Source organism: Fundulus heteroclitus, chromosome 4 (assembly GCF_011125445.2).
Source record: "Fundulus heteroclitus isolate FHET01 chromosome 4, MU-UCD_Fhet_4.1, whole genome shotgun sequence".
NCBI lineage: Eukaryota > Metazoa > Chordata > Actinopteri > Cyprinodontiformes > Fundulidae > Fundulus > Fundulus heteroclitus.
Genome location: NC_046364.1, coordinates 29,583,534 through 29,608,391, shown reverse-complemented (window position 1 = coordinate 29,608,391; position 24,858 = coordinate 29,583,534). Strand labels below are relative to the sequence as shown.

Sequence of the window (24,858 nt, the reverse complement as noted above, 5' to 3'; positions counted from 1 at the left end):
CTTGAAACAGACAAAGGAAATTACAAATTATAAATCAACTTCATCTCTTAGAGTTAGAAGTTTTATAGCTTTAGAATTGGTGCATATTTTTAAGGAGTCCAAAAAACCTTTTACATAAGCTCTAAAAACAGTGAGGTTGGGTTTGTTTTTAGCAAATTTACAAACATGTATGTGAAATTTGGCTAACAAAATAAGAAAATTTATAATATAATCTTTCCCAGACTTACTGTAATTGGAAATACCAAAGAGAACATGTTTAATATTCAATAGAATAAGTATATTACATTTCTTGTTGACAAAATTATTGAAGTCACACCAAAAGATTTTGCTAAAAGAGCATTCCCAAAAAAGGTGGGTCAGTGTTTCTTGTTCAATGTGACAGAAGGAACAAAGAGGATCAATATCTGCAATATATTTGTTCAATACTGAATTTACAGGATAACACCTGTGTAAAATTTTAAGGGAAACTTCCCGTACTTTATTTGATACAAAAAACTTTCTTGGCAACAACCATGTTTGTTCCCAATTGATATCTGAATAAAGATTGTTCCAAAAAAAGATTGAGGCAGGTTTGCAAACAGTATTCCTTTGGATTATTTCTCTTATATGTTTATTTCCAGTTTTAATACTAAGAAATGGATCTGAATTACCAATAAATAATTCTGGAAAACTTGGACGCTGGACAATGGCGCCACCTGATGTTGATATAAGAAATTTTAAACCTGCAGGAATAGCATCAAAGACGATGGCAAATTCTTTAGGGGTCACAGGGAAGTTATATTTACCAAGAAATTCACCATAATTAAATAGTTGACCATCCTCATTGAATAATTGTTTAACAAATAAGATATCATTGTCCATCCATTTCTGAAGAAATAAGGATTTATGCTTGAAACAAATATTTTGGTTATTCCAAATATAACAGTTATGAGGGGAAAAGTTATGTTTATGTTGCAAGGGGTCTGTTCTCATTTTCGGTTCCACGTTGACGTCATGAGTAACGGAACGTTAGAACCAATCGAATTGCACAGCTGTCACTTTGTCAGCCAATCAGAGCGTCGCTGGCGTGTCAACAGCGTCGGCTAGGCGGGTTAGCATCCGGCAGGACGGGAAGCTAGGCTATAGATACGTAGGAAACTCTCTCGCCCTGTTTCTGTTATGCGTGGAACTTTAACTCGCTGAAAACCCAACCGGTCACGCCAACACCTCGAAGGCCCATTCCAATGGTAATTAATGTTGCTCACATTTGCCGTCTTCTTTGAACTGTAGCTAGAGAAACGTCGCAGGAGGGGGCGCAAATGTCACGTAACGTGGCGCTGATGTTAAAATCGGACAATTAAGCGACATTAGCTGATGCGAGCTGGTAAAACTCAACGCCAAAGACCCTAAGGTGAATAATTTAGAGGATGTGATCCAAAAATCTAATGAAACGTTGTTGTGATATCAGTGGTAACATCTCATTCATTTTTCCTGCAACTCTTGGACCTTTTTACTAAATGCAATAAACGAGCTTCCACGTCACTGCAATGTCTTATTTTCAATGCAATGTAAATATTTGCTGATTTCTGGGCTCTCCTTCTATGCCTGAACCGCAAAAAGTATTTCCTTCTGCTTTCTGTCGCGTTGATCTGTGTTTGCGTCTCAGCCATTGTGACTCATGTTTCTCTCAGCCATGGATCTCTCCATTGATCGGCCCTTCTCTCTCTCTTTCTCTGTCAGATGCAGTTCATGCTGCTGTTCAGTCGGCAGGGGAAGCTGCGGCTTCAGAAATGGTACGTCCCTCTGTCTGACAAGGAGAGGAAGAAGATCTCCAGAGATCTGGTCCAGACCATCCTGGCCAGGAAGCCCAAGATGTGCAGCTTCCTGGAATGGAGGGACCTCAAGATCGTCTACAAAAGGTAGATCATGATAAACGAGCTTTTGGTCGAACATGGACTGTAGCTGTGCCAAGATGGACTCTGACTGCTACGGCACAAATAAAGCAACACTCCCCGCTATTCATTGCCATCTTTTCACCACACATCTATACGCACTGACTTGACAGAGATTTAAAAGTTTTTATTTTAGTTTTATTTAACCAGCGAGAAGAAAACTGAAGCTCTTACGATCTGCAACACTTATTATCCAAAATAATACACGTTTATGGCATCAAACATTAACGTCCACGTCTTCATTATGCAGCGTTTTAATCTGAAATGTGTTTAGCACAGACCATATCAATATCAACAATCGGCTCAATTAGAGATATAGAGGTCTTTGCCATTCATCAGTAGCCCTTTGTTTACAGGACCTGAGTAGTACGAGCACGAGCAACTCAAATGAAAAACAGAGGCGTTATCTTAAGTCACAAACACTTTCATTAAACCTTAGTGCTGTGTTGTCATTGTTATACAGGAGCCACCTGCTGGATGCTCTTTTACAACTGGAGTCAATTTTGCTCGCAATAAATTCTGTTTGTTATGTTATAGACGAGTTGGGTACGCCCGAATACTTGAATATTGTGCTGTAGGTTGGTTCAGACTTAGAAGACATTCGTTTTACCAACATTTGCAAACATTCGATCATAAACGGTCAGAAAAAAAAATAAAGGTTTGCCAAATCTTCATATATGTCTGCTGCATTTCTTTCCTTTTTATTTGAATCTTTCTGTTAGATATGCCAGCCTGTACTTCTGTTGTGCCGTCGAGGACCAGGACAACGAGCTGATCACCCTGGAAATCATTCACAGATACGTGGAGCTCCTGGACAAATATTTCGGCAGCGTGAGTCTCTTAAATGTCCCCACAAAGCGCCGCGATGGAAACCCGTTGCTGTTGAAAATGCGTGTTGCTGTCTCCTCCTCATCATTGCCATGCTTCTCCCACTCAGGTTTGTGAGCTTGATATCATCTTCAACTTTGAGAAGGCGTACTTCATTCTGGATGAGTTCCTGCTGGGCGGAGAAGCTCAGGAGACCTCCAAAAAGAACGTGCTGAAGGCCATCGAGCAGGCTGACCTCCTGCAGGAGGTACGATCTGCTTGTCTTTTTTTAGACGGGACTTCTGTCGAGTAAAGTGGATCCTTAACGCGAGGTTTCGCGGCGTAGTTCTGCAAAATTCGGTTTTATGTTATTTATGTTTTCACAACACGCCACCCCAAGGCACTTTACAAGGTCAAGTTTAGGGCTGGATGGTATAGAAAGAAAAGCTCATCGATAAAATGGAAATCATATTGATTGATGTCGATAATTGTCAACAAATTCAAAACATATATTTTAAGTGCAGCCCTGGTCATTTTATGCTGTTGCTTGGTAACCTATTTTTAGATACAGAACACACAGACACTGAATTCAAACTCAACCCTTTATTCAACCAACTTTTTACCAAAACTACAAGTTTTTAATAAAGAAAAAAAGGTGTGCTCTCTGAACTCTTTGAAGGGGGCAGGGTTTAATGACGGCCATTCCTGGGTCTGCGTTTGTGATTGGTTGGGAGGATTTAATGACTGTAGTATTAATCTACATGACTAGAATGCAAAAGGAAGGAAAACTTTATTCTATTGAACTCTTTATTGACCTTCTTTTCTACCATAGATAAATATCTATCGATATATATTGTTATTATCGTCCAGCTCTAGTCAAATTCAATCAAATCATACAAAATCACCAACATTTCTGAGAAATGCCTAATGTGGAACCCCGAAGAAGGTGTTTGCATGTTTCATTTTATTATTTACTTTAATTTGCTCGATAGTAGATGTTAACTAGGAGTTCAGGTCTTCACATGCAGAAACTTGTAATCTGTAAAAAAAAAAAAAAATTCTCAATTGTTTAGAGTAGCCTATCCTATTAGATATCTAATGGTTGGAGCTGGTTTTGTGTATGCATTGGCGGTGAGCCACACAGAAGGGTCCCCGTGGCATGTTGACGCATTGCATTTTTCCGTCTGCACCTGCCGCCACCTGTTTATTCTGAGCCTGCAGCGCTCGAATTAAACCTCCTTGGACAGATTTCCATATCGGCGATTTATTTTTAGCAAGGCATGCAGCGCTACTGTTGTACCAGCTCACTCCGCAGGCCTGCGTCGTTGATGCGATGAGTCGCATACGAAGTAGGAACGCTGGACTCATTTATGTTTCTCTCCTGCAGGAAGCCGAGGCGCCACGGAGCGTCCTGGAAGAAATCGGGCTGACATAGAGCGCCCAGTGCACCGACGCAGATCTGATCACATCCACGCGTTTTTGTCTCGTCCGCGGTGTCAGTGTTCCATGTATAATAATCTGCATCATTGTACTGTATCATTTACTGTACTATACTGTAATGTTTATTCAGCGTGGTGCCAAATGTGGTCTCGGTGTGTCTCCTGTGTCCAGCTTCCCGCAGTGTTCCCTACTATTAAGCAGCCATCACTCGTCACCCCCAGACTCCACAGAGAGTAATGTAGCACCGACATCACAACCCCAGCATGTTTTTGTTTTTAGCTCATCCAGTGATGATCGCTTTTAGCAGAATCAGTCATTTGAGTGCTGCTGTTGCCTCATATATATATATATATATATATATATATATATATATATATATATATATATATATATAATGTTACTGCAAAGACCAAGAAGGTTAACACAGTGTAAAGCTGTTCTTAAGGTATTTCCAGCATCAGTAGTAGATTGTCAGCAGTGCCATTCACTGCTACACCGTCCTGGTCCTTTCAGTTTTCACTACAGCAAAGTAGCTCTTTAAACGCAGTAAACTTGGAAAAATTATTAGAAATCTGCAGATGAGCAGAATCTTTGAAAGGGCATTTGGTGGATTTAAATGTTTGTCTCTGAGGACTTGAGCTGCTTTCAGCTTCAAAGGAAATTACTTTTTTGCACCACTTTTGTTTTTTTCCCTTTGGTTAACAGTGCACACGCACTTGGGTAAAGGTTTTTTTTTTTTTTCTGTAATATGAGGCACCAGCGTAGGTTAATATCCAGAAAACGACAGCTCATTAATACCACAGTACCTTTTTCTAGAGGGGTAGATCCCAACATCAGTATTGTTTTTGTGTTAATGTGGACTCTTGCAGAAATGACCTGTTTACATTTGTTGATCTTGGTGGGTGTTTTTATTTAGCTGTGGCTTGCTAAGCTTTTTTTTTTTTTCCTTCTGTTGTTTTTGTCGCGTGTTTCTCCTCCGAAAGTGTTAAAGTGAAATGTTACATTGTTGTGATAAATCTTTGCTGGGTCTCTTTCCCTGGTCGTCAGGACAGGGACTTAAAAACACTGTTTCATAAAGGCTTGGTTCACTGGGACCAAAGAACACTGTGTTTAACCTTCTTAACGGTGGCTAAAGTGCCAGAAAAAGGGATTTCTAACAAAGCACGTTGGGCATTAGCTGATTACAGAATGTATATTCCCATTTGACGGCCGTGTGGATTCGTAATGTAAGAAAGAGAACTGTGTATCAAATATCCGCAAACCTCAGATAATTCAGTTAAATGCAGACGAACAAGACGGATGCTCACCTTAGACCTTTTTTTTTTCTTCCTGCAATCAATCCCATTATAGAACAAAACCATCTTTTGATTTGTGCTAAATTACTTGTTTTATATTTAACACTGCCAACGTTTTTTCTTAAATCTGAAAGTAACAATAAATGTATTCAAGAACAACCTGTTCGCTTTTCCTTAACAGCCGAAGAACCATAAACTGCATCCAATCCCAACACAGAGCATTTATTTAAAAAATGTAATCAAGTTATGTGTGTATTTGTGTATATCTGTTTGTGGATTGATCTTGATATGAAATATATTTGACCATTTTTATTTGAATTCAGTGAACATTCAGTGTAAAGAGACCAGAGATGACTAAAAGCATTGATGACGTGTTTCCGGTGTTGATAATGCCGCCTGTACCTCTAGACGATGCAAAATGAACCGAAGTAAAGCAGCAGGTAAATGACTGGTTTTAAAGACGCAGACGTTAAAAACAAACGTCCCCATTTGTTGTCCGCTCGCTCTGGATTTCAGGAGCGGCCTCGGATTTCACCTCCGGACTGAATTTCTTCTCTTCAGCAGCGCGTTTTTCCTCCGTTTCCTCGTCTCCTCTAAGGTCTCCGCTGGGACTCGGTACTGAAGGACCATCCCGAGTCTTTTCCTCGGTCTCTTTCTCCGTTTCGGAGTCTGTCGAGGAATGTGTCTTCTCAGACAAGAGCCTTTTCTTTTTGTGTTTCTTTTTGCTCTTCTTGCTTTTTTTGGAGCGTTTGTTATGGCGGTGGGTTTTTGTATCATCAGAAAGACCTCTGTCCATCTCTGGGCTTCTTTCTCTGCTCGGTTTGGCTCTTTCCTTTTCTCTACTCGTGCTTCTTGACTTCTCCTTCCGGGGGGTCTCGTCTTCGCCTCTGTCTCTGCGTTTATTCGCTCTGTCTCTACGCACGTCTCGGTCTCTGCTCCTGCTCCTTGACCTGTCCCTACTCCTGCTTCGGTGCCGGTCCGTCCACCTGTCGCTGTGTCGGGATCTAGATGACCATTTGTCTTCTCTGCGCTGGTGAGGGGTCCTCCTCTCTCGGCTCCTGCTTCTCTCTCGGTCGTCCTCCCACCTTCTGTGAGACCTCTCTGATCTAACCGGGCTTCGGCTGCCGCGCCGCTGCCTCCACGATCTCTCCCTGAAGCGCTCCGAATGCCGCTCGTCTCTGCGACTCCCCCGGATGCTGCGGTCGGGGGAGAGCTGCAGGTCCCTGTCAGCCTCCCAGAACTCGTTGCCCGGGTTTCGAAAGACATGCAGAAAGTTGCAGTGTTTGCCTTTAGGGCACTTCTTTCTGTCAAACAGCCCTAATGAGAGGGGGGGAATTGCAATAGTAAACACAAAAGCGAATGCTGCTTCTGTCAAATTAACCTGGGAAAGGCAACCCACCACATATGGCGTTCTTCCACCGAGTCACGGGACAAATCTCACACTGAAGCTGTCGGCCTGCATACCACCTCCCGTTGAACTTCATGAAGGCCTCGCTGCACATCTCCTCCCTGGACAGGAAGGCAAGACGAAACGTAACGGTTCCAGTCCTTTCTAAAAGCATCCGTACCACTTGAGCTTTTTGTCTTTACAGCCACGGAGCTCAAGGCATACATAGACAGTCTCAAAGTAGGGCGCGATGGTGAAGTCGAAAGAAAATTACATTCTTTAACATTGTTTTGAGGAAAATCTATAGAAGAAAAATATGATGTGCATTTGCATTCTTTTTTTGCTCTGATACCACTAAATAAAACCCACTAAGCCCAGCTGTCTTCATAATTCAACCCAAGCTGCAGAGATCCACAGCACAGCTACCAATCATGGATTCCACAAGCTGGGCCCTTTTTGGTAAAGCGGCATAAAGAAAGTCATCATTGCGGGTCAAAAAAAAAAAAAAAAATTTAATTTTTACAAGGATTTCAGACTGCGGTGGATATCCCCCTGTCAGCAAGACAAACCCTCTAATCATAAAAGCAGACATACGCTGTGACAGCCAGAGCTACAATTCAATTCATGTGTGAAAATGGCTGAGTCGAGATCCAGATCTAAATCAAACTGAGAATCTGTCGCCAGACTCTAAACTTTCTGTCAACAGATGTTCTCAGTCTAGTCTGAGTTTGAGCCGGTTTGCAAGGAAGAATGAGCAAGAGATGCTGGACACATCTGATGCGTCCAGCATCAACAGCTGATAGGGACACATCCCAAAAGTCTTGTAATGTAATTGCTGCAAGGTATGTCGACTCGAGTGGAATACATATACAGGCCACAGTTTTCAGATTCGAAAACTATGTATATTTTTCCTTCCACTTCACAATAATGCTGCATTTTGTGCAGCGCATCAAGTAAAATCTTAATAAAATACATTCAAAGTTTTGGTTGTAAAGCGCAAAAATGGGAAAAATTGGAAACAAAGTCAGAAAATTAATAGCTTACTTGTCAAACTGAACGTAAACATTCCCTCTCAGATGTGATTCATGATTGCAGCAGACCTGAGAGGACAACGAGCACAATGCGTTTAAAAACGCACGGGACTAAAATAGCTGTGGATGCGGTGCTTAGATGATGAAATTCATTTTCAGTAAAACGCCGTTCTATCCCGTCACCTTGAATTGCACCACTTTGCCGACGCTCTTGAACTCTGGCAGGACGTCGTGGTAGAACTCGAGGAAAGACTCCAGCAGCTCCTCCTCGCTGTGCTCCAGGCAAGCGTCCATGTCGTAGTCGTCCCGCCGCGACTGGTCCATCCCAAACGTCTTAAACATGCCGCGGATCAGCAGGGTCGGGCTGGAGGTCGGGTAGATGTGCTTCCGAGAACACCTGCGCTTTCAGATTGAAAGGAGTGAAAGGACATAGAGTAAATGATTCATTACAAGGCAGAAACTGCAATATTTGAGACTGAATCTATACCTCCTGATGAGGAAAGGAGACAGAAACATTACCGTTCTCCAAATCTGCATGCTCCGGTCTTGAGGAAGAAAGGACAGTTGGCCACGTCGCGCTCTGTCCCGAAGTTCTCAGAGTTTGCTCTCACGGGGGCTTCAGGATTCATCCACGGTCCTCCGTTCTCCAGCTACAAAAGGACAACAAACAGGATGCTCCGTATCTACGCTCCATTTGCTTAAACATAACAAATCAGAGGTTTGTTCCTCAGCTAAGCTCCGTTTTTTGCTGCTTTTTACCTGATTCTCGGCTTCGTCCAACCTTTTCTGAACAGCCTCCTACAAATGTTTTAAACACACCATTTGTGAAAAAACAGGAAGACGTCAACATACTGCAGCGTATCTGTTATCGGGGGTTAAGAGTTCATTCCCAAGGCCTGATGGGCACAAAGATCACCCAAAATTTTCAAAAGACGGACAGACTTATAAATCTATTTCATATACAGTCGCCACACAAAGTAAAAGATACATTCTTGAAGTGCGAGTTGAGGGTGTACGCTTTTTGTTCTCTTTGAGTGTATCTTAGTCAAGGAACATGATGGTTGCTTGTGCCACAAAGTCAAGGAAATAGAAAAATCATTCACGAAGCAAAAGCACGTATATCTGGGTAAGATCGGATCTTAAAAATCGGATTAACTTCTCTTAATGTTTTCATTTGTCAGATAAAGTTGCAGCAGAGGATATATTTCCTTTTAGTTTCTATCCTCCTGGAGTCCGATTCACCTCTCTGTCTCGCTTCTCCTGCTGCCTCAGCTCCTTCTCCTCTTGTTCTCTCCTCTGCTGGGCCTCCCATTCCTCCTTTATCATTCGCTGTGACGTCAAGAAGAGCAGCAAATTAATATTCACATTTATGACATACATATATACATACATACCTCATCCATTTTGGCTATTTAATCACCAATAGCAGCAGAATTGAGTTTGATAGGTGCAAAATATAACTACCGAAGTCACGTTTGTTGCAGATGGCATTGTGAACAACAAAAATGAAGCACTGTGATGCAAAGGAATGTGGATTATTACTGTTTTCTACAAGGGAAATTGTTCCAATGCATGAGATACTACACTGCTACTTTGCATCATCAGAGTGAGCATGCAAAGGCCTTTCTTTCTGCCTCAACGGGGTATTACCTCCTCCTCCTCTTTCCTTTTCCTGGCAGCTTCCTCCCTCTCCGTCCTCAGTCTGAATTCCTCCTGTGCAAGCCTCTCTCTTTCCATCCACTCTTCATGTTGCCGCTGCCTGAAAAAGAAAATAAAAAAGACAAACAGGGTCAAATCCAGGACTGCTTTTTGAAGGTTTCCAGCAGCGATGGTGACATCGACCTACCTTTCATCCTCCGCAGCCTTGTCCTCCTCACCATCTTCTTCATTCACGTCCTCCTCTTCTTCAATGTCGTTTTTAAACTCTGCCATAAAACACCAAAAGCTTAGTGCACCATCGATGCAACGAAGCCAGTGTGAATGAATAGGGTTCATACCACACTCTCTGGCCCGAGCAAGAGCTTGTCGTTTCCGTCTTCTTCTCTCCTTCCTCTGTAAAACTCGGCGCTGCTTCTGACTTAAGTGTGGAAACAAAAAAGACATTTTGACAAAAACACACCCCCAGCTGAAACAAAAGAGCAGTACAACAAATGGCTAGGTAAAATGGTCCTATGTTGATGCATTCTATACCAATGAGATAAAGATCAATATGATTAAACTGGTTTGAGCGGCTTGTTGCAGTGCATGCAAAGAACTGATCAACACAGCATAATGTTAGTACATATGTACACCTGTATTTAAATGACTGATAGACTTGAGTCTAATTGTTTTCATCTTCATCGTCTAGCTATTTCGGCAAGATAAAAAGAGTTTCAAACCTCAATGCAGGAGTAGAGACGAGAGGAGTAGTGGGAGCTGCCATTGGAGCTAGCCGTGGCTAGCTCGGCTAATGTTAGCAAACAAGTCTACTTTAGAAACATTTATTTTATACCCTCCCAGATTTAGTTAGTTGTGAAGCCCTTGCTAAAATAAACAGAATACGTTCTAGGCCTATGTTTTGTTTTTATAAATATCTAGAAATAAATTAGGTTTTGAAATCTGTTAGCGACAGGCGGCTTTTTTATGCTAGCACAGGAAGAGGCGGAGGCAACTACTTCCGGGTTATGTCCGGAGAAAAAAGAAACCCGAGAAACCCCTAAAACACTTTGGATAAAAAGTTTGATCGTGGTATTTATTTTTTATTGTGTTTATAAATTCCACCATCGAGACGTTTTAAAATTAAAACAACAAAAAGACAGAAAAAAATGCATATTTTATTTTACATAAAACCTGTCCACCACAGGAGTGCATTCATTATAGTAACTAACTTTGGATGAAGGTGTAATATTTGTGCAAACCAAAAGTCATAACGGTTTAAATATATTTTTCTGTCCATTTGATAAAATAATGATAAACAAGCCAGATTTAACCTAAAGATTACTGTTTGAAGTTCACTGGATGAATTGTCTATAACCGCTTTACTCATGTGTAGGAGGAGAAAACAAATCAGGGAACTCCATTAAACAATACATTTTTAATAACTTTGTAACTTTACAAGGATTGCACCTGCAAATAGTTCTAACCGATAATAATAACAACGTTTGCTTGAGACTTGGACTTAAATGGAAGACTTTTGATTACGAGGCACATATAGGCAACACACACATTTATTTGCCAATTCAAACTTCGGGCTTGAAATGCAAATAGTTCTGTTGTCAAAAAGTGCAAAGATAATAGGAATAGTTCAAAACCATAAAACTGTTTATAAATACACAAAATACACTTCATCTTCTATTCACGTTTCCAGCATAAACAACAAGGTATTACAGGGAGTGCCCCCAACAAACATTAAAGGGAGGGACCCCCGCTCCAAAAACAGAAACCGTTTCTAAATACAGACACAGAGCGGGGCTTTGCAAGTTTTTCAGACTTATTTCAAGGCATCCTTCCCATCTGTGGTAGGTGCTTCGTTTGTCCCAGAGACACAGTCATTGTGTTTTTTTCTCTCCGTTTGACTCGAGGAAGAAGGCCGGTTGCGTGCAGCATCGATAGCACAGAGCATGAGGCACAAGAGCATACAGGACATTCACAAGCAAGAAGACAGGCTGGCTTTCAGCTGGCACTCTGTAAGAGAAGGGTGTCCGTGTATGAAGAGATGCACCGATATGAGAGAACTGGGCCTGTAAAACAAAGAAAAAAATAGGAGGAAATGAGAGAAAATTACACCGAGGCTTAACTAGGGACATGTTCCTCACACATCACTTATTCATGTGAATTTAATCAGCTGGGGCCTTCATGTATCTTGGTTATATGTGGAAAGGTACAACAGCATCTTCTTTGGTTATGTACAAAGGTTTGCAAGAGGATCTTGTTTTAAGATTTGAACAGCTCACTGTTTCTTTTAGGGATCCCTCGTTCTGAGAAGGAAAGGCAAAACGTACCTCAAGATGCCGTCACATTATTACAGCATGGTTAAGTATTTGAGTTTTTCATGGCTTTTGTTTATTTTACAAACATGTTTCTGAGACAACATTTTGAATAGCAGCATTTAAACACAGTGATTACATTAATCTCAAAGGACTAAAATAATTTAGACATTTAAAAATGGGGTAAAATACAAATTACAAACACAATTGATTTATAAAAGCTTTTGCCTTTGCAAAAACTCAACAGTAACAGATTCCAGAGCTGATTGGGATTCAAACTAAATGTCATTACCGTGTTCAGTTCTGCTCGTGGGAGCTGTGGGTAAATAGGTCATTGATGACCTGAGGGCTCTAGACAGGTCAAAGTCACAATCTGATCGCTTATAGCTGTCAGAGATGTGTTTCAATACAATTGCATTTACTCCATCCATACACAAAGGTTGTGGTGAAATTCAGTACCAGTCAGGCTTAGCTCAAAATTGTCTGCAAAAAAGCTGAGGAGGAAGAGAGATTTCAATTGTCAGCATTCCAGTCAGTTCAAGTTTGTACCCAAATTAACAAAAGAATGGTTTAGTGAGAAGAAAATGCAAGTTGTCAAGATGTCAGTAAGTAAAGATATGAGATGACGATAGAATCCTAACAAATGAAGCTGAATACTGAAACTGAATCAAAAACAATTAATTTAATCATGTGTCCCTTTTTAAATCTTTAACTTTTTCACTTCATGTTATCATACATTTCTGAGAGGCAATCTGAGCGAGGGGAAGCACGTCGACCAGGAGTGGTGAATGCGCGGCTCTTCTCCCCGCCTCCCCAATTTGAAATGTAACCAACTCCTTCCAGTAGGGTTTTCTAATTAAGTCACTGAAAATGGACGCGTTTCATAGCAACTCATCCTTCTGGACCACCAGCCCTCCTTTTTATAGCGCCGCTGAACAGCTGACATTTAAATGAATACCACCAATACCCCCATTCCTCTCGGTCTGAAGTCATCTTCTGCCCTTAGTCCCACTGATGAGTGACGCGCCAGCTTGGAGCTCAAACACAATAGCTGCTTTGTACGGAGGCGATGAGAGCGCCGCGCTAGCTGCTCCCGCCAATCTTCATAGTTTTCCAATTTTAGATCTGACTAGACGTCTCTATTGTGCTCATTCCCTCTATATACCTACCTTCTGCAGTGCAACTGGTGAGATCAACGAAGCACAAACCAACGAGCTCAGGAACATTAAAGTAGAAAAAGTTAAAGGATAACCAGTATCTCAATATGTAGTCACCCTTTATCTGGCACCTGGTTAAAATCCTGTGCTTTCCCGCAGAACGTTTTCCCACCAGACCTCTGTGTAGTGAAGCCAAGACTGAAACACTGACATTACCCACAAATGTAATGTAATTCATGCCACTAGTCTAAATATAAAGACACTGATTTAAAACAGAAACTCATACAGTATAGAAGAGGTCTTCATGAAAGGTGAACAGCTGTGCTGCTTTCAGCTACATAAGCGGCACAGCTCTAAATTCACAAATGTTAGTGGGAGACGAAATATGACACCTTTATTCGGCCATGTGACCGATGAAGATTTCCAATTAGTTAAACTGAAATATTTTACACAAGCTCCTTAGAAATCCTGTACACAAGAAAAGGAGCTGCACAACCCGGTTTCCACACATACTGTGCAATACATTTACTTTCAGGCAATGCTTTTAAGGAACTAAAACATTTCTTCAGACCAACTAGAGGCCAGGGGAGTTTAACTAAATTGAGATGTTAACCATTGATTTTTGCTCTCCGTCAATATGAAGTTGACAGAAAACAGCTGACCAGCTTTCCTGTATCTGCTAAAGAAAAGCAGCAACACAGCATGATGCTGCTGCCTTCATGGGCTATAATTAGGGTGTTAGATTTCCACCACACATGGCATTTGTTTATTGACTAAAAAGTTTAATTTTGTCATCTTCCTCCAAATGTTTGCTGTGAAAGAGGCTGTGTGTGCAAAAGCTTTAACTATTCTACCACCAGCTGTACACAACCAACGATGCAGGAGGCATGATGAGTTGCGCCTACCTGGGCCATGGCACCTGAGTGGACAAGAGTCAGATCTGGCATCCATTCGCATCCTGGGACCAGCAGCCCATACAAAGTGATGATGTAGTATGGTCCAGAATACAGCATGCTCATTAGCATCTGGAGAAGGCGGAGGCAGTTTAAGACGTTAATGATCGGGCTGATGACCGTGTTGGAGTGATGTTTGATCACGTTTCATGTCACTGAGTTACCTGAACTTTAGGGTAGGCGGAGGGATCTTTCAGGTAAGGCTCAAACTGCTGGGTGTAGTCCTCACACCATTTACTGGAACAGTCCAGAACGACCTCCAAAAGCAAACAAAGATCATTAGTAAATAACTGCATTGGTCCGTGATTTAGATTTGTCGATCGTCTTATGGTTTCTCACCAGGCCTCTAAAGATGCAGAAGGCCAGAGCCGGAACGAGGTAGACGATGAACAGCAAATCCAGAGGTCTGTGGTGCAAGTTCGTCCGCTGGGCCTCCTGAATGCCCTGAAAAATAACATTAGTTTTGGTTTTCATCTGCCTGTGCTCTAACACGACCTGCTGCAGCTTAATGTGCTCTGCTACCTTATCATTGGAAGGAAATAATCAAAAGACCCCCCCTGAGATGCAGCTCAGGAGTCTTTGTTGCAAAAGTTACTTCAGGGTTCCCAACCCTGATTTTCTGAACCACAATACCAGCACGCATGTTTTTGGATGACATTTGTCCTACTGCTTACGTCTCATGATGTTGAAGATGATATATGAACAAGACCTACCAAAACATAGATTCAGTTGTATCGGCTCTGTGTTCTTTGATAATTATTAATACGGGAAAGGAAAAATCTGATCTAATCCGTGTTCACTAAATTAAAGATTTAAAATCTTTTTCATGATCGGTACACGGTTATTCTTTAATTAAATCATTCATTACTGTGTTGTTTTCCCACTTGGTAACAGAGAGGGTGTCTTGTCTTTCTGGCTTCCTGATTTTATTCGTTTTTCTCATCATCGAGTCTGTCACTTACAGACATGGTCTTGCTGTTTGCTTTTTACATTTGAGCTAAAATAAAAGTTACTGTTTCCGTTGGCTTTATCCTTTCTTGCTGTGCCTACAGGTGAGAAAGTTTCATCATCATCATCATCATCATCATCATCATCATCATCATCATGAGAGGTCTGCATGTAAAAGAAATGCATAATAAGTTCTCATCTTGCCCACTTATTTCTGACAGAGATTTAAAATAAGAGCACAGATTTGCTTCATATTTATACTCAAATTGTTACTGCTGAGCAAATATTGCATTTATTAGAATCAAGCACAGCATCTTATACTGTAATCATGTCGCCCTGAACCGTTTGATCCTCATGGAACCTCACTTACAGAAAGAAAGAAAGAAAAAACAAAAAGATCCAAGCGGACCCCTTAAAATCTGTTATTGATCCACATTCTGGTAAAACTTTCTAACCCATAAAACCTGACAATAATTTTGACTCCAGAATGTATTCCATTTATCTCCACAGGCAGGAGGAGCCAGAAGTCACTGATGTAGAGCGTTTTACATTGAAAGTAAAATAAATAATGAGAAATAATACGTTTAAACTGGGATGTCTGAAATGCTTGGCAGTCTCACTCCACAAAGCTCCAACCTGAAGGTTCAGGGTAACATCAAAAAAGACAACACCTTCATAACAGGGACATCTTCCATCCATCCATTCATTTTCTGATCTGCCTAATCCCTCATGGGGTCACGGGGGTTGCTGGTGCCTATATCCAACAGGGACATCTTCTGGGATAAATTTCTGCCCTGATAAACTGTTTTTATACTTGAAGGTGCAGAAGGTTAAATGACTGCCCTGATAAAACTCAAAAAAAAAAAATGGTATTGGAGTGGAAATGAGCCTAAAGCCAGGTGTTGGAGCCTATTAAGGATTAGATTAATAATTTAGCAAGAACTAAATTAATGTTACAGATCTAAGGTTGTGTGAATGATAGAGTTATTGTTTATTTGTTTATTTATTGGTTTAGCTTAGACCCTCCTCCTTGTCAGTCCGCCTCCTGCTAAGATTAACAAGTAGAAGCAGCTGCTGAGGTAGATCTGATTGTTTGGTGAAGGAGCGAGGAGTGAAACAGTTTTTCTACACACATACAGACCAGTTAACGTTTATATTAGAATTTTTTGTAAGTCAACTCGGAGAATATTTTTGTTATTTTTGTAAGTAAAGAAAACACACCTTTTGAAACTGGGAAATTCTCCACGAGCGCTTTTTGTTTTGAGTGAGTCGAAAAACCTCCTCCTAAGAACTACTCTGGCAATTTTTAATTTTTGGAAACTGTTTTGATGCAAGAGTAGCCGTAACAAGTAGAAAAACTTCACTGATGACTTGAAGAAGAGTGCAAAATTGGGAGCCACCAGCTGATCACTCACCGACGAGCAAAGAAAGCAGCCAGCGGACCGTGAGTAAAATCAGCTGATTGAGTTTATGAATGAAAGCGCCGCTGCGCTACAAAGAAAGATCGATCACTACAGAAAGCAAAGCTGTTGATTTTGGAAAGGAAAGGAAAGGATTGTGGCAAAGAAGGATGCATTTTGATTAACTTATTTGAAAGTAAAGGGATCTGTGTGATCATTAACAATGTTGGACCCTAAAGCCACGCCTGCGTCTGAGGGCATGTTAAAAGAGCGCGTCCTTTCGCGCAGAGGCAGATTGGGAGCCTGCACTAGAAAGATTAATGAAATAAAGGCTTTGATGACGGATGCAGAAAATGTTGATGCAGTCAATGATTCAGTACAAGCATTTAAGGAAGTCGTGGATGAGTTTAAACATGCTCATAAGTTGGTTCAAGAGCTCTTGTCAGAGGACGAAAAGGAAAATGATTACAATGACTGGTTTGAGCCTCGAATAACTAACTTAAACTATTTTTTGAAAGATGTTGAAACATGGAAAAAGGACATTGTACAATCAACAATCAAATCATCTGACAGCATATCTAATGTATCACAGAAATCAAAGTCATATTCTTCCACATCCAGATCTTCCTCAGTCTCTTCAGAGTTAAAAAAGGCAAAAGCAGAACAGGCTGCTGCACTGGCACGAGTTGCTGCCTTGAAAGAAAAACATGCTTTACAAATGGAGGAAGCAAAATTGAAGTTAAAGATGGAGCAAATTGAGCTAGAAGCTGATCTTGCCGCATCAAATGCTAAAATAAAGACCTTGCAAAGTGATGAGATGGACCAAAAACCGTCTTTAGGTGATGGCATGAATGAATATTATAGCTCTCATCAAGAACCACATTCGATAGAGGGCAATGTGGAATTTATGCACCTAGGTGCTATACCAAAAACTCCACTTCAACGGACAATTTTGGAGAGATGTAATTCTTCTCCCAGGAGTTTAAGCTCAGCTGAGAATAAACCTCGAAATAAGAAACCCACTGAAAGTGAAACTGAAGCTGCAACATATGATCATAATGCACCTGAAACTGCACAAGCCAACCCAGTGGTGGCCGTTACTGCTGATTAATGAAAATTTGAATGTTGTTATTCAAAGACAAAATGACATAGCAGAACTTATTGTCAGCCAGCAAAATCTGTCTTTGTTACCTCCGAGAAATATTTCTGTGTTTGATGGTAACCCATTAGAATACCAGTCTTTTGTTCATGCATTTGAACAATTAATTGAAGATAAGACTAAAAATGATAAAGACAGACTGTATTATCTAGAACAATTTACATCTGGTTTGCCAAGAGATTTGGTTCGCAGTTGTTTACATATGGAAGGAAGTAAAGGCTACAGAGAAGCTAAACAACTATTAAAGGAGCACTTTGGAAATGAAATGAAAGTTTCTGGAGCTTATTTGGATAAAGCCTTGAACTGGCCAGCGATTAAGGCTGAAGATGGAAAGATGCTGTATGCATATGCAATGTATTTGAGAGGATGTTGTAATGCAATGCAAGATTTACAGTACTTAGAGGAACTTGAAATACCGTCAAACTTAAGGCTGCTAGCATCCAAGCTACCTTACAAACTGCGAGAAAAATGGCGAACCACAGCTTATGAAATACAACAGAAAACCAACAGGAGAGTCAGATTTAAACATCTTGTCAAGTTTGTAGAAAATCATGCTAACATGCTTTTGGATCCTTTGTTTGGAGACCTTCAAGACCAAACATCAACCAATAAAACATTCCCAAGAGGCAAAGGTGAACTAAAATCAATAAGAGGTAAAAACAGTAGCTTTGCAACATCAATAGTTACTGAGAAAACAGGATGTGCAATAAAGCAATCAGTTTTGTCTCCACCACCTCCAGAATCCAAACCCAGTCCCATCAGCCCTCACTGTGGATTCTGCCAGGGCAAACACAACTTGGCTGACTGTATGCGTTTTAAAACCGAGTCGCATGATAATAAAGTTAAATTTTTGAGAAGTTATGGATATTGCTTTGGTTGCCTACTAAAAGGTCATTTAAGCAAAAATTGTAAGAGGAGACTAATGTGTCAAGTTTGTCGGATGAAACATCCAACAGTACTCCATATTGAAAGTGCAAAAGTTTCAAAGGAGGACAGTCAATCGGAGATTGAAGAAACTCCCATAAGCAGTGCTCTTGTTTCAGCAGGTGATGGGGCCGGGAGAGAATGTGCACTTGCAATTGTGCCCGTTCGAGTTAAGGTGGCAAAAGGGGACAAATATATTCAGACCTATGCTTTCCTTGACCCGGGCAGCACGGCGACGTTTTGTACCGAAAGATTGATGAACCGATTAAATTTGAAAGGACGCAAAACAGAGATACTTCTGCGAACAATGGGACAGGAAAAGTCTGCAGGAACCTATGAGGTCAGAGGACTAGAGGTGGGAGACTTGGAGGGCTGCACATACTTGGACCTGCCGAAAGTTTACACACAAGATAAAATACCTGTCTCCAAAGAAAACATCACAACACAAGCTGACCTGGAGATGTGGCCTCATCTCAGGGGTGTCCATTTAAAGAAAATTGAGGCAGAAATTGAACTCCTCATTGGAACCGATGTTCCTCGAGCATTAGAGCCATGGAAAATAATAAACAGTCATGACAAGGGACCGTATGCAGTGGAAACAGTACTTGGATGGGTGGTAATTGGACCACTTGGTGTTGATAGTACCACAGAATATGCTGGGCCTATTGCAGTGTCCAGTAACAGAATTTCTGTTACTGAATTGAAGGATATGCTCATCAGACAATATAACCAGGATTTCTCTGAGAACCTGTATGAAGAGAAAAATGAGATGTCTGTTGAGGATAAGCGTTTTATGGAGATTGCTTCTGGCTCATTGTATATTAAAGATGGACACTACTACCTACCACTTCCTTTCAGAAATAAAAACAACGTTATGCCTGATAACTATAAAATGGTTAAGGAACGCACACTGCACCTTATGAAAAAATTTAAGAAGGATAAGTTGTATACAGAAGAATACACATCCTTCATGGAGGACATTTTGAAAAGGGGCTATGCAGAAAAGGTTCCATTTGAGCAGCTTTGCAGGGAGGATGGACATGTCTGGTACATTCCACATCATGGTGTTTACCATAAGCGAAAGCACAAACTGAGGGTGGTGTTTGATTGTACATCCTCATTTCAAGGAACCTCTCTGAACAAGCAGCTCCTCCAAGGTCCTGATTTAACAAACACCCTTATTGGGGTATTGTTAAGGTTTCGCCAAGAACCCATTGCAGTAATAGCAGACATTGAAGCAATGTTTTATCAAGTCTTTGTGGATGAAAAGGACAGAGATTTCCTGAGGTTTCTGTGGTGGCCAGAAGGGAACATTAACAAACCTCTTGAGGTTTACAGGATGAAAGTTCACCTCTTTGGCGCTGTATCATCCCCAAGCATTGCTAATTTTGCTCTGCGTCAAACTGCTGCTGACAACCAGAAACATTATTCTGATGAAATTATTGAAACCATTAAAAGTAACTTTTATGTAGATGATTGCCTCCGATCAGTGGCAACAGTGAACCAGGCAATGAAGCTTGTCACGGATCTCACCAAAATATGCAGTGAGGGAGGTTTCACATTAACAAAATGGGTCAGCAACAGCAATGAAGTGCTGGCAAGCATCCCTGAACATCACAGAGCTGGAGCTTTTAAGGAACTAGATCTGGATAAAGAAAAGCTGAAAGAACAAATAACAGTTGAGTCTGCACTTGGACTCCACTGGGATATTCTCAGTGATACCTTCAGCTTTAAAGTCACCATCAGGAGTCGACCTGCTACCAGAAGAGGTATACTCTCCACAGTGAGTTCAGTATACGACCCATTAGGATTTCTTTCTCCTTTCATCTTGAAAGCCAAACAATTACTTCAGGAACTCTGCAAATCCAAGTATGGATGGGATCATGTCATTCCCCAGGAATTTGCAAAGGCTTGGCAAAGATGGGTCAAGGAGGTAAATATGCTACATGACTTTCAAGTTCCAAGATGCATGAAGCCTGAAAACTTTGATCCTGTGGAAACTGCTGAACTACATCACTTTTGTGATGCAAGTGAATCAGGCTATGGTACAGTAAGCTACCTCAGATTATTAAATCATCAAGGTCAAATCCATATCTGCTTCATATTTGGAAAAGCTAGAGTGGCACCTCTAAAGCAGATGACCATACCCAGACTAGAACTCACAGCAGCAACATTGGCTGTTAAGGTGGATCGAATGCTAAAGAAGGAGCTGCATTTACCACTTTCTGATTCAACTTTCTGGACAGATAGTACCTCTGTGTTGAAATATATTTCCAATCAAACCAAAAGATTTCACACTTTTGTATCCAACAGGATTGCCATAATCCATGACCTCTCCCACACCAGCCAGTGGAGATACGTAAATTCAAAAGTCAACCCAGCCGACGACGCATCAAGAGGACTTTATGTGGAATCTTTCTTAAGGTCAAAATGGCTGACCGGTCCTGAATATCTCAGCAGAGAAAAAAAAACATGGCCGAAGCACACAGAAGGTTTGAAAGAAATACCAGCGAACGATCCTGAGGTGAGAAAGGAGATCACAGTTAACAGTGTGATAATGGAGGATGAACATCCAATATGCAGGATAATCAAGTATCATTCATCATGGAACCGACTTCAGAAGTCTGTAGCCTGGATACTAAAAGTGAAAAGACATCTTCTACTGCTAAGCCAGCAAAGAAAAAGTCAAACTCACCTGTCTTCAGAAGTGATGAAAAAACTGAAAAATCAACACAAGATCCAAAACCTGTCAGTGGAGGACATGCAGAATGCAGAGAAAGCTATCATTTGTTTTGAACAAAAACGTTACTTTCACTGTGAATTTACTTGCTTGGAACAAGGCAAACCTCTCAGTTCAAGAAGTACCATCCTCAAACTGGATCCGATGCTTGATGAAGGCATCTTGAGAGTTGGTGGCAGGATAAACAAAAGCGCAATGCCAATCCACCAGAAAAACCCGATCATTCTACCTAAAGGTTCACATTTATCTAACCTCATCTTACAACAAATTCATCACCAAGTTGGACATTCAGGAAGGAGCCACATGCTCTCCAAGCTAAGGGAGAAATTCTGGCTCCCTCATGCAAACTCCTTAGCCAGAAAAATCATCAAGAGCTGTGTATTCTGTAGACGCATGCAGGCAAAACCTGGTGAACAGAAGATGTCAGACCTTCCTGAGGACCGTGTATTTCCAGACCTACCTCCTTTTAGTCATGTTGGCATTGACTACTTTGGTCCTATTGAAGTAAAAAGGGGACGAGCTCAGGTCAAACGATGGGGCGTCATATTCACATGTCTGGTGAGTCGAGCTGTCCACCTGGAGATGGCAAATTTCTTAACAACAGATTCATGCATAAATGCTATACGCAGATTCATCTGCAGAAGAGGATCAGTGATGAGCATCAGAACAGACTGTGGGACAAACTTTGTGGGAGCGCAAAAGGAATTACAAGAAGCATTAAGAGAGCTAAATCATCAGAAGATCCAAAAGACTCTTTTAATAGAGGGAATAAAATGGATTTTTAACCCTCCCTTTGGGGCTCACCACGGTGGAGTCTGGGAAAGACTAATACGTCTAATCAAAAAGACCCTCACATCAGTTCTAAAGGAACAAACACTGGATGATGAAACCCTGTCAACAGCACTATGTGAAGTGGAAGCCATCCTAAATGACAGGCCAATAACTTCAGTGTCAAATGACCCTAATGACTTAGAACCACTAACACCAAACCATTTACTCCAGCTGAAAGCAAAACCAACCATACCACCAGGAGTCTTTGAGAAAACAGATCAATATTCAAGAAGAAGATGGAAACAAGCACAGTATCTTGCAGATCTTTTCTGGAGACGTTGGATAAGGGAGTATCTCCCACTCATGCAAGAACGAAACAAGTGGAACAGCAAAAAGAGGAACTTCAGCCCCGGAGATCTGGTTGTTATTGTGGATAACTCGGCACCAAGGAGCGCATGGACAATGGGCCGTGTTATGAAGATTTTTCCGGATGCCAAAGGCTTTGTTAGAAGCGTTTTGGTTAAAACCAAAGCCAATGTCATCCAGCGACCAATAGATAAGCTCTGTCTTTTAATGGAGGCAGATGGATGAAATAAGACTTTCTAACCTTTACTTTGGACTGCTTTAAGCATTAGAAATGTTAAGAGGCTCTAGGTAACATTTATAGACAAAATGATTAAATTTATGTTATTTTTTTTGCTAGATACTAGGCTCCTGTGTATGTTATTTTTGTAATTGTTATTTTGCTAAGGCTAACAATTAGGGGCCGGGATGTTGGAGCCTATTAAGGATTAGATTAATAATTTAGCAAGAACTAAATTAATGTTACAGATCTAAGGTTGTGTGAATGATAGAGTTATTGTTTATTTGTTTATTTATTGGTTTAGCTTAGACCCTCCTCCTTGTCAGTCCGCCTCCTGCTAAGATTAACAAGTAGAAGCAGCTGCTGAGGTAGATCTGATTGTTTGGTGAAGGAGCGAGGAGTGAAACAGTTTTTCTACACACATACAGACCAGTTAACGTTTATATTAGAATTTTTTGTAAGTCAACTCGGAGAATATTTTTGTTATTTTTGTAAGTAAAGAAAACACACCTTTTGAAACTGGGAAATTCTCCACGAGTGCTTTTTGTTTTGAGTGAGTCGAAAAACCTCCTCCTAAGAACTACTCTGGCAATTTTTAATTTTTGGAAACTGTTTTGATGCAAGAGTAGCCGTAACACCAGGTTTGCTTCTGATGCGGAAATGTTTGTGGATGTCCTGACTCAACTGGACCCCTTGTTGCTTCCTCTTTATCCTATATTTGGTGTTGCTGAGAGTATTCAGCAGAAAACGTTATAAAGAATACATGATTTAGCAGAGGGTTCAAGGCAAGCATCTACTCAAGAGTCAAAAGCAACAATGTAGAATAAATCGGGAATCCAGTTACTTACTGGTAACTGAGCAGCAAGTGTGGAGGGCCGAAGCAAGCCCGGAAGACCCGGAAGCAAGCCCACACAGACACTGAGATATAAAGCATGTGGAGGACGAAGAGAGGAGTAACTTGGGTCCCATATTTTCCTGGAAAACGACATAAGATAACATATCACTGAGGAAAACACACATTTGCCAGAGAATTAAGAGCTGGCCAGCACATGTAAAATAAAGATACCACTATTAATTTTAGTGTGCTTACCCACGGCATTCCCGAGAATGTAGACCACGGTGCGCATGAGAAAAGAGCCTACCCAGTACAGTCCAATTGCTCGGTAACTGTCCCTGTACAAAACCAGAACCGATGTCGTCAATGCCAGAACCCACACAAGCCCAGACACACAGTTAGGTGGACAGTTCATACCCCCAGGTAATGGCAGCAATCATAAGCAGATACATGAGATAATGCACACAGCCATCCCAGTAGGAAATCATGTGCCCATGCGCCGTATTGATGTGTGGTTCCGCCTGCAACACAGAGGAGATTTGTCAGCAGAAGCCTGTGTGGGGACACATTTGTGCAAGCCACATCCCCCGTGTGGCACAGCAGCTTTTACCTCTTTGAGGTAAAACGTCACAAATCCATCGATGATGTTGTCTTGCTCCAGTGCAATGATCAGATTCACCACACTGAGGAATGCCAACACTGCATACACTGCATGGAATTGGTTTCAGTTGAAAGGAGAAAAATAAGTGTTTAAGGCCAAGAATAGCAAAGTGGCAGACACTTAAACCAAGGTTTTAAGAGTAAAAACGTGTTTGATATGAGATGAATATGCATACCATAGAACAGGGGGTCAGCAGGAGCCTTCTTCTGGAGCATAAAACGGACTGAAATGATCAGAATGAGGACTGCTGTGCACCCAGCGAAGCAGAAAGCTTCTGCACTGAATACAACAATTCATATCTTTAGGATGTGGCATGAAACGTTTAGATTAATTTGTCTTTTTCTTAATCCCCAAATGGAGTTATAGTTGGGGGAAAAAAACTCTTATACGGAGCTATAATTAGCCGCTTCCGTAGCCTTACCTGTTGTTGTAAATGAGAGAATTGAATAAATAGCAGAAAGGGATGGACATCAGTGAGAGCATGAACACCCCCGTCCCTGCAGAAGCGCTCATTGTTGGAGGTCTGGGGTCCTCTGGAAGTGCAGGACTCAACAGAAATCAGCTCCAGAAAAGTCCATGATTACTCTGTGTCATGTTCGAGGGATCGTTTGGAGAGCTGCGGCGTGTTGCAGTGCCTAACTTTCAGTACAGCTCCAGCTGGCGTGCTCTGTCTTGTCCCTCCCGTCATAATGACCATTTCTTCTTTTTTGTATACCTCTCACGGACCCATAGGGGACGCTCACGTACACACCTGCTCCTGCTCAGGGAGGAGGAGGAGGACAATCTGCCATATTTTTTTTATTTATTTTTTTTATTAACATCATGTATGACAAACATAATGTCGGCATCAGATGTACACAAATCTGAAAAA

The 24,858-nt window shown here is 41.2% G+C and overlaps 3 protein-coding genes across 4 annotated transcripts; 1 reads left to right on the top strand and 2 right to left on the bottom strand.

Annotated features, from left to right (window-relative positions):
• Positions 1–1,086: 1,086 nt before the first annotated feature.
• LOC105920811 (AP-1 complex subunit sigma-2) lies at positions 1,087–4,534 on the top strand. Of its 2 annotated transcripts, none has more exons than XM_012856448.3 (5): positions 1,087–1,226; positions 1,720–1,898; positions 2,654–2,762; positions 2,869–3,006; positions 4,126–4,533. In XM_012856448.3, exons 1-5 carry the CDS (start codon positions 1,224–1,226, stop codon positions 4,171–4,173), a joined length of 477 nt encoding a protein of 158 aa, XP_012711902.1. In that variant the 5' UTR covers positions 1,087–1,223; the 3' UTR covers positions 4,174–4,533. The 2 variants fall into 2 exon arrangements, with proteins under 2 accessions (XP_012711902.1, XP_021168531.1); XM_021312856.2 differs by lacking the exon at positions 1,087–1,226 and adding an exon at positions 1,249–1,390 and having other exon boundaries at positions 4,126–4,534.
• A 371-nt stretch (positions 4,535–4,905) lies between these two features.
• zrsr2 (zinc finger (CCCH type), RNA-binding motif and serine/arginine rich 2) lies at positions 4,906–10,545 on the bottom strand. Its single transcript, XM_012856445.3, has 11 exons — positions 10,270–10,545; positions 9,889–9,968; positions 9,738–9,816; positions 9,542–9,650; positions 9,134–9,220; positions 8,651–8,689; positions 8,411–8,541; positions 8,075–8,288; positions 7,905–7,960; positions 6,873–6,982; positions 4,906–6,790 (listed from the first exon to the last, which is right to left on the bottom strand). Exons 1-11 carry the CDS (start codon positions 10,311–10,313, stop codon positions 5,943–5,945), a joined length of 1,797 nt encoding a protein of 598 aa, XP_012711899.2. The 5' UTR covers positions 10,314–10,545; the 3' UTR covers positions 4,906–5,942.
• Positions 10,546–10,684: 139 nt separating this feature from the next.
• Positions 10,685–24,760, bottom strand: LOC105920810 (transmembrane 6 superfamily member 1). Its single transcript, XM_012856446.3, is given in 11 exon segments — positions 10,685–11,610; positions 13,919–14,038; positions 14,131–14,223; positions 14,306–14,410; positions 23,340–23,375; positions 23,378–23,466; positions 23,582–23,664; positions 23,744–23,847; positions 23,937–24,034; positions 24,163–24,266; positions 24,409–24,760. Coding segments are annotated over 11 exon segments (1,116 nt in total). The 5' UTR covers positions 24,501–24,760; the 3' UTR covers positions 10,685–11,418.
• Positions 24,761–24,858: the final 98 nt, after the last annotated feature.